Source organism: Leucoraja erinacea, chromosome 38 (genome assembly GCF_028641065.1).
Source record: "Leucoraja erinacea ecotype New England chromosome 38, Leri_hhj_1, whole genome shotgun sequence".
Classification (NCBI taxonomy): Eukaryota; Metazoa; Chordata; class Chondrichthyes; order Rajiformes; family Rajidae; genus Leucoraja; species Leucoraja erinaceus.
The window spans coordinates 6,107,013-6,116,647 of NC_073414.1; the positions used below are offsets into that span (position 1 = coordinate 6,107,013).

Here is a 9,635-nt window from a genome sequence, read left to right on the forward strand (position 1 = left end):
CAGGAACTCCACCGCTGCCGCCCCCTGCAGGACAAAAGCTGTGGATGAGTTATCGCTGCGAGCGCAACTCGTGGGAGTTGGTGCTGATGCTGCTCCCTCACCAGGTTGACAAGTTCCTCGTCGTGCTTCTCACACATCTGCTGGCTGTGCTCCTTGTTGCAAATCATCTCCAACTCCTGCTTGAACTTCTCCAGCACGTTCTCCGCAAAGATGTTCCGCTTTAGGATGGCGATGCCCCTTCCTCGCAGGTAGGTGAGCTGGCGAGAGAGGGCAGCTCGGTTTAGAGACGTCCCCTTGAAACAGGCCCCACCAGCCCACCGAGTCCCCACCTGATCGATCACCCCTTCTTCACACCAGTTCTACGCTATTCCCCTTTCCCCTGCGCTCTAGGGGCCAATTTTATAGACAATAGACAATAGGTGCAGGAGTAGGCCATTCGGCCCTTCGAGCCAGCACCGCCATTCATAGAAACATAGAAACATAGAAATTAGGTGCAGGAGTAAGCCATTCGGCCCTTCGAGCCTGCACCGCCATTCAATATGATCATGGATGATCATCCAACTCAGTATCCCGTACCTGCCTTCTCTCCATACCCCCTGATCCCCTTAGCCACAAGGGCCACATCTAACCCTCTTAAATATAGCCAATGAACTGGCCTCAATTACCCTCTGTGGCAGAGAGTTCCAGAGATTCACCACTCTCTGTGTGAAAAAAGTTCTCCTCATCTCGGTTTTAAAGGATTTCCCCCTTATTCTTAAGCTGTGACCCCTTGTCCTGGACTTCCCTAACATCGGGAACAATCTTCCTGCATCTAGCCTGTCCAACCCCTTAAGAATTTTGTAAGTTTCTATAAGATCCCCTCTCAATCTTCTAAATTCTAGAGAGTATAAACCAAGTCTATCCATTCAATGTGATTATGGCTGATCATCCCCAATCAGTACCCCGTTCCTGCCTTCTTCCCATATCCCCTGACTCCGCTATCTTTAAGAGCCCTATCCAGCTTTCTCTATTGGCCAATCAACCTACAAACCTGCACTTTGGGGTGTGGGCGGAAGCCAGAGCACCCAGAGGAAACCCACATGGTTACAGGGATTAGCGTGTATACCCATCCAACCCTCTACTCCACCAGAATCAGTCTGAACAAGGGCCCCGACCCAAAATGTCACCTATCCATGTTCCCCAGGGATGCTGCCTGACCCGTTGAGTTACTCCATCAGTTTGTGCCTTTTTTCCCCCAAACCAGCATCTGTAATTCCTTGCATCCACACCGCTCTCTGTCTAAACTAATTGGCCTGTAGTACAATTGGCCTCATCTCCTGTCTTTCTTGCTTCCTCAACAAGGGAGAAATCCTGGCTCTTATTCCAATCTTCGGACACCCTCTGAGAAATTAATATGTTTAACAACAAAAAAAATATTCAACCAATGGATCCAGTATCTCTGTACTTCCTTTAAACCCTTTGTAAGTCGGCCAATGGGTCCTGAAATGTGTCTGCCTTTGGTCCTGGGAGTTTCTCTAACATTTTATCCCTTGTGTTTCAAGTTTTCACAGGCAACCCCCTTGCAATTTGGAATTGGTTCATCTCGGGACATTCATATTGTGACGGAGACTGATGCAAGAAATTAATTTACCATATCTGCCATTTCTGTGTCTCTCGTTATTAATTCATTAGCCTCGTTCTCAACAGGTCCCATACCTACCTTTGACAGGTAGGTAATCTGAATATCAAAATATTAAAATATATAATATCAGAATATCAAAATATTACAATATCAAAATATCAATTCACCAGCTTCATTCTCAAGAGGTGCTTCGTCACCTTCCTATTTAACTCTCCCTGGAAAGACTTTGCTTGGATTTTATATGCAAGTTATTTTTCAAAATCCCTCCTTGTCTCTTCTAAGCTTTTTATTCTGTCATTTATTCTAAATGTTTCACATTCCTCTGGCCTTGCCAATTTGTCTGCTCTACTCCGCAGTTTGACATTATCCCCGAGCTGCTTTGTAAACCTTATATTATCCCAATGGAATCCCTCTTTCTAATTGGGATGAATTCCTGCTGGGTGTATGGACCACCTACTCGAAGATCTGCCTCTACTAACATAGAAACATCGAAACATCGAAACATAGAAACATAGCAAATAGGTGCAGGAGGAGGCCATTCGGCTCTTCGAGCCAGCACCGCCATTCATTGCGATCATGGCTGATCGTCCCCTATCAATAACCCGTGCCTGCCTTCTCCCCATATCCCTTAACTCCACTAGCCCCTAGAGCTCTATCTAACTCTCTCTTAAATCCATCCAGTGACTTGGCCTCCACTGCCCTCTGTGGCAGGGAATTCCACAAATTCACATTTAATGTCAGTTAACATGTCATTAACATGTCAGTAGATTATTTCGTTTTAGTTTAGTTCAGAGGTACAGCGCGGAAACAGGCCCTTCGGCCCATTGAGTCCGCACTTACCAGCGATCCCCGCACACTAACACTATCCTACACACACTAGGGATGATTTGCAGTTAAACCAAGCCAATTAACCTACAAACCTGTACGTCTTTGGAGTGTGGGAGAAAACCGAAGATCTCGGAGAAAACTCACGGGGAGAACGTACAAACTCTGTACAGACAGCACCCGTAGTCGGGATCGAACACGGGTCTCTGGCGCTGTGGGGCAGCAACTCTACCGCTGTGCCACCCTGCTGTCCTGACCTACATTGTTAACCATAGAGACCCAAGCCCTTAATTTGATGCACAACCTGAATGCAGGACCAAGGGGTGCAGCACTGTTGCGGATGCTATGTTTCATGAGAAATAGAACCCATTTTTCCTCTGTTCTTCCAAAGCCTCAGTAGGCGTGGCAATAAACAAAACTCAACTCGCCGGAGAACATGCACATTTGTACGGCACTAATTAGGGAAAATAGACACAATGCTGGAGTAACTCAGCGGGACAGACCATCTCTGGAGAGAAGTAATGAGTGACGCTTAGGGTCAAAACCCTTCTTCAGACTGATGTTAGTTTGTCAGTCAGTTGCCAGTTATCATTCTGAAGAAGGGTCTCGACCCGAAATGTCACCCATTCCTTCTCTCCAGAGATGCTGCCTGTCCGGCTGAGTTACTCCAGCATTTTGTGTCCATCTTCGCATTAGCATCAGTTCCTTCCGACACACTAATTGGTTAAAGGGCAGGGAAAATATTGCTTTACCTTTCTCCCAATTCGCTTTGTCGAGCCTGCTGACATTTCCTGCTTTGACCACCTCAAAAAGTACTTAATTGCCTTTATAATTACCTGAGGCTTTGAAAGGTACACCTTGCGTAAACCTTCCATTCAATCTCACTAGAACAGCCACATTATCTAGTGCCGGGCAAATGTTTTTCACATGGCTGGATAATTGGACGAGCTTGTCCAATTATTCTTGTTTTTCTTTTAAATGTTTGTCCAAACAATACATTTTGAAACGTACCATTTAATCTTCAGATTGAGGGACAGTTTCTTCCCAGCTGGCAACCAAATCATCTTACCACAACCAGAGAGTAGTGCTGAACTACTATATACTTCATTGGTGACCCTGGGACTATCCTTGATCAGACTTTGCTGGCTTTACCTTGTACTAAATGTTACTCCTTTATCATGTATCTGTATATATATCTATAAATAGACACACACACACACACACACACACATATATAAACACACAAACACACACACACATATATATATATATATATATATATATACATAAACACACACACACACACACACACACACACACACATATATACATACACACACACACATATATATATATAAAAACACACACACACATATATATATACATATATATATATATATATATATAAACATACACACACACACACACACACATACACATACACACACACACACACATATATACTGTGTATATATATATACATTACACACACACACACACACACACACACACCACACACACACACACACACACACACACACACACACACACACACACACACACACACACACACACACACACACACACACACACACACACACACACACACACACACACACACACACCATATCTCCTTGCATCCAGCTTGGGTCCAACCTCCCCTGGTGGATCCATGCTGGAATCTGGAGTTAAAAAGGCAAGCCGCTGGACATATTGGTGGGGTCAAGCAGCATCTGTGGGGGAAATGGGTAGATGACGTTCTGGGTCAGGACCCTTCTTCAGACCCAAGTCAAAGTGCCACCAACTCCCACCATAGAATCTGCCTACGATTTTGTTGTCTAGCAGCATTGGGCCACACGCCCATCCTAGTCTCGGTGGCGGACGGGCCACCGAGTGGCTCTAATCGTGATCTAAAATAAAAAAAGTTTCTCCTCCTACTTTTCTGCACATGGGGCAGTAGAAGTGACCGTTCACGTGGGTACAGTTCTGAGAGAAGAGCGTGGCCTCAATGCACTGCTTGCAGTAGTTGTGGCCACAGGGCAGCTCCAGAATGGGAGGGGTGAACAGCTCCAGGCACACGGGGCACGACAACTCCTTGGCCAGCGCTTCGCGAGGAACAGCCATTGCCGCAGCCCCCTCAGGTACCGGTGGACAAACACATTGTCCTCGCCACGCCTCGGAGCCCTGGGTTCCGGCACAAAAAATGAAAGAAAACAATTTAGCCCAAGTGATCTGTTGTTAAGGAGATGATGACACAATGCATGTTCCATGGGCTTACACAGTGAAGTCACAAAGGCCCTACTCTTTGTATCAACATAGAAACATAGAAAATAGGTGCAGGAGGAGGCCATTCAGCCCTTCGAGCCTGCATCGCCATTCAATATGATCATGGCTGATCATCCAACTCAGTATCCTGTACCTGCCTTCTCTCCATACCCCCTGATCCCTTTAGCCGCAAGGGCCGCATCTAACTCCCTCTTAAATATAGCCAATGAACTGTGGCCTCAACTACCTTCTGTGGCAGAGAGTTCCAGATATTCACCACTCTCTGTGTGAAAAATGTTTTTCTCATCTCGGTCCTAAAGGATTTCCCCTTTATCCTTAAACTGTGACCCCTTTTCTGGGCTTCCCCAACATCGGGAACAATCTTCCTGCTTCTAGCCTGTCCAACCCCTTAAGAATTTTGTAAGTTTCTATAAGATCCCCCCTCAATCTTCATACTCATTAGGACAAAGGACATTTATTGTCACAAACACCAATTGGTGTAGCGAAATTTGAGTTGCCATTACAATTAGATGGTGGTAGATTGATTGCAGTTTAGTTTTCAGTTTAGAGATACAGCATGGAAACAGGCCCTTCGGCCCACTCACGGACCAGCAATCCCCGCACATTAACACTATCCCACACACACTAGGGACAATTTTTACATTTACCAAGCCAATTAACCTACAAACCAATTAACCTATAAACCTGTACGTCTTTGGAGTGTGGGAGGAAACCGAAGATCCCGGGGAAAACTCACGCAGGTCACGGGGAGAACGTGCAAACTCCGTACAGACAGCGCTTGTAGTCAGGATCGAACCGGCTCTCTGGTGCTGCAAGCGCTGTAAGGCAGCAACTCTACCGCTGTGCCACCGTGCGGCCCTGTAGATGGTAGTTGATTGTAACAAAACTATAACTTATATATTACATTAGTGACATGGACCATTGGACCGAACAATCTTGAATGTTGAAAATATAGAAAAAAAACCAAGATGCTGGAAATCTAAGAATAAAAACACTGATAATACTGGAAGCAGTTATCGGATCTGGCAGATGTGTGGAAAGTGGAACATATAGATTTGAAGACCCTCTACCAGCTCTGGAAAAGAGAGGGATCAAAATTTGGGTGACACGATGGTGCAGCGGTAGATTTGTTGCCTCACAGCGCCAGAGACCCGGGTTTGGTCCTGACTACTGGTGCTGTCTGTACGGAGTTTGCACGTCCTCCTTGTGACTACGTGGGGTTTCTCCAAAGAGGTGGCACAGGTTTGTAGGTTAATTGGCTTGGTAAAATTGCAAATTGTCCATAGTGTGTGTAGGGTGGAGGTAGTGCGCGGGCATCGCTGGTCACCGTGGATGCGATGGGCCAAAGGGTCTGTTCCCGCTCTGTACCTCTGTAACGGAAAAAAAAAGCATAATAAAAGACTGGCTATTGTTGTGATGGGGAAACGACACAGAAGGTAGTTGAGGCCACAGTTCATTGGCTATATTTAAGAGGGAGTTAGATGTGGCCCTTGTGGCTAAGGGGATCATGGGGTATGGAGAGAAGGCAGGGATGGGATACTGAGTTGGATGATCAGCCATGATCATATTGAATGGCGGTGCAGGCTCGAAGGGCCGAATGGCCTACTCCTGCACCTATTTTCTATGTTTCTATGTTTCTATGAGGAGAAATAGGCAAAATGGATCATTCACTGGATGCTTTGGGCTGCAAGATGGTTGTGAACACTTCAACCTTGCGTTGGACAATCATATTCTGGGCGCCATGATCATTGAGGATGTTCTTGCAGCCTCACGCTCCCACATGCATTTAATTGTGCATTACCATCATGACGATGCAGAGCTTTCATCTCATCCCATAGATGCCATAGGACATGACTTCAGAATTAAGGGACAGAAGTTTAAGGGTAATATGAGGGGGAACTTCTTTAATCAGAGAGTGGTACCGGTGTGGAATGAGCTCCCAGTGGAAGTGGTGGAGGCAGGTTCATTGGTATCATTTAAAAATAAATTGGATAGGCATATGGATGAGAAGGGAATGGAGGGTTATGGTATGAGTGCAGGCAGGTGGGACTAAGGGGAAAAAAAAATTGTTCGGCATGGACTTGTAGGGCCGAGATGACCTGTTTCCGTGCTGTAATTGTTATATGGTTATATGGTGTTATATGTGTTACCATAGACACAAAATGCTGGAGTAACTCAGCGCGTCAGGCAGCATCTCTGAAGAGAAGGAATGGGTGACGTCTCAGGTTGAGACCCTTCTCCAGATGTGTTCTGTTTAGTATTATTGAGGCCCCATTTTTTCGGTACACCACATGCTGACATAGCATCATACAGCATAGAACCAGGCCCTTCGGCCCACCATGTCTATGTTGACCATTTTGCCCATTTTCCTTGCATTCGGGCCTAGTCCAGGGGTGGGCAACCTTTTCATGTTGGAAGGCCGCACTAAGGTAGCTGTAATCTAATAAGGCCGCATCCAAGAAACTTCAATCAGATATACTTCAAAATGTACATTATTTTGTTAAAATAGCCCTCATGACTTACTAATGTTGTGGCTGTCATTCGGGGAGGATTATTTTACTCTTTGGTATTTTAAATACTTTCATTCTAAGATTAAAATTAAAATAATAAAAGACAAACAAAAACTTATTAATAATAATAAAAAGATTTGTTCTACAGAATTTGGATTCATTTAAAAGGCCGCACTTAGTGGCTTAGAGGGCCGCAGGTTCCCCACCCCTGACCTAGTCCCTCTGTGCCTAAGTGTCAAAGATAGAGACAAAAAGCTGGAGTAATTCAGCGGGACGGGCAGCATCTCTGGGGAGAAGGAATAGGCGATGTTTTGGGTCGAGACCCTTCTTCAGACCCTGTTGCTCACTGACTAAAAAGTCAGACTGATGAAGGGTCTCGACCCGAAACATCACCTATTCCTTTTGCCCAGAGATGCTTGCTGAGCCGCTGAGTTACTCCAGCACTTTGTGTTTATCTTTAGTGTAAACCAGCATCTGCAGTTCCCTCTTATACATTCCTTTCCTGATGTGCAGGAAGGAACTGCAGATGCTGATTTAAACTGAAGATAGACACAAATTACTGCAGTAACTCAGCGGGACAGGCAGCATCTCTGGAGAGAAGACCCTGCCTGTCTATTCCTTTCAGGAGGTTGCGGTATACATTCAGTAATGGCATCTGTTGTGATTGTCTGATATCTCAGGAGTCTGGATTTGTTTTTCTTTAGGAATGACAGGTACCTTGTGATCATTAGAGAGTGGAGCAGAGGAGGTGTTGCTAGGACAAGCTCTGCAGGCAATCCTTGTCTTTATGGATCTCCTTGGCACTGTGTTGCCATCATTAGCTTCGGACCTTCTCAGATCTTGCTTCAAATGTTGCTTTACTTCTTTTCCACCTTGACAGGAGCTGTGTGCTCTAGATTCCCAATTGAGCAGGCCTTGACACTCAGCATCAAGCCCGTCCTGATGTTGTGGGTGTGTGTGAGAAGGAACTGCAGATGCTGGTTTAAACCGAAGGCAGCATCTCTGCAGAGAAGGAATGGATGAAGATTCAATAGACAATAATCAATAGACAATAGGTGCAGGTGTAGGCCATTCGGCCCTTCGAGCCAGCACCGCCATTCAATGTAATCATGGCTGATCATCCCCAATCCTGCCTTTTCCCCTGACTCCGTTATCTTTAAGAGCCCTATCCAGCTCTCTCTTGAAAGCATCCAGAGAACCTGCCTCCACCGCCCTCAGAGGCAGAGAATTCCACAGACTCACAACTCTCTGTGAGAAAAAGTGTTTCCTCGTCTCCGTTCTAAATGGCTTACCCCTTATTCTTAAACTGTGTGTGGCCCCTGGTTCTGGACTCCCCCAATATCGGGAACATATTTCCTGCCTCCAGCGTGTCCAAACCCTTAACAATCTTATATGTTTCAATATGAATCCCTCTTATCCTTCTAAGCTCCAGAGTGTACAAGCCCAGCTGCTTCATTCTCTCAGCATATGTCGGTCCCGCCATCCCGGGAATTAACCTTGCCGCACTCCCTCAATAGCAAGAACGTCCTTCCTCAAATTAAGGGACAAAAACTGCACGCAAAAGTCCAGATGTCTGATGTTATTTAGTAATGGACTCAGCACACAGTGAATGCCAGAGGACTTGAACTCCTTCCACTGACATCGAATGTTACCAAAAGCTGAAGGCACTGCGGCAAGTTTGCTGGGAATGTCACTGAAGGGCTGAATAGAGTCTTGGAGTCAGAGAGTGATACGGTACAGAAACAGGCCCTTCGGCCCAACTTGCCCACTACTGCCAATATGTCCCAGCTACACCACTCCCACCTGCCCATATCCCTCAAAACCTGTCCTACACATGTACCTATCTAACAGTTTCTTAACGTTGGGATAGTTCCAGCCTCAGCTACCTCCTCTAGAAGCTTGTTCCATACACCCACCACCCTTTGAGTGAAAAATTAACACCTATTTAATCTTTTTTCCTTTTTTCCTTTTTTTTCAGATTTAGTTATTAATTTATAAAATGTTAATATTGAAGCAGTACAAAAATTGTATAACTGTTATGTCAACTACTTTCTCTTTGTACAATTGCTTCTAATAAAATCAATATTAAAAAAAAAAATATATATATTCCCCTTCACCTTGAACCTATGTCTCTGTTTCTCGATTCCCCAAGAGATTCTGTGCAGCTACCCGATCTAATCCTCTCATGACTTAGTGGTTAGTCAAGGAAGACTCCCTCTAACTTCTACAGGTGCACAGTAGAGAGCATGCTGACAGGTTGCATCGTGGCTTGGTTCGGCAACTTGAGCGCCCTGGAGAGGAAAAGACTACAAAAAGTAGTAAACACTGCCCAGTCCATCATCGGCTCTGACCTTCCTTCCATCGAGGGGATCTATCGCAGTCGCTGCCTCAAA

At 45.4% G+C, this 9,635-nt stretch overlaps 1 protein-coding gene across 3 annotated transcripts in view; it reads right to left on the reverse strand.

Annotated features, from left to right (window-relative positions):
* LOC129714195 (E3 ubiquitin-protein ligase TRIM63-like) overlaps positions 1-4,827 on the reverse strand; it is a 10,318-nt gene extending 5,491 nt beyond the window's left edge. Inside the window, exons 1-3 of one of the 3 annotated variants that reach the window (XM_055663713.1) lie at positions 4,385-4,827; positions 1,631-1,717; positions 102-257 (exon numbers count right to left, since the gene is read on the reverse strand). In XM_055663713.1, the coding sequence (XP_055519688.1) occupies positions 102-257; positions 1,631-1,717; positions 4,385-4,570 (429 nt within the window). In that variant the 5' untranslated portion in view covers positions 4,571-4,827. The remainder of the gene's footprint in view (positions 1-101; positions 258-1,630; positions 1,718-4,384) is intronic. The other 2 variants (XM_055663714.1, XM_055663715.1) reach the window with 2 other exon arrangements.
* Between the last annotated feature and the right edge of the window lie 4,808 nt (positions 4,828-9,635).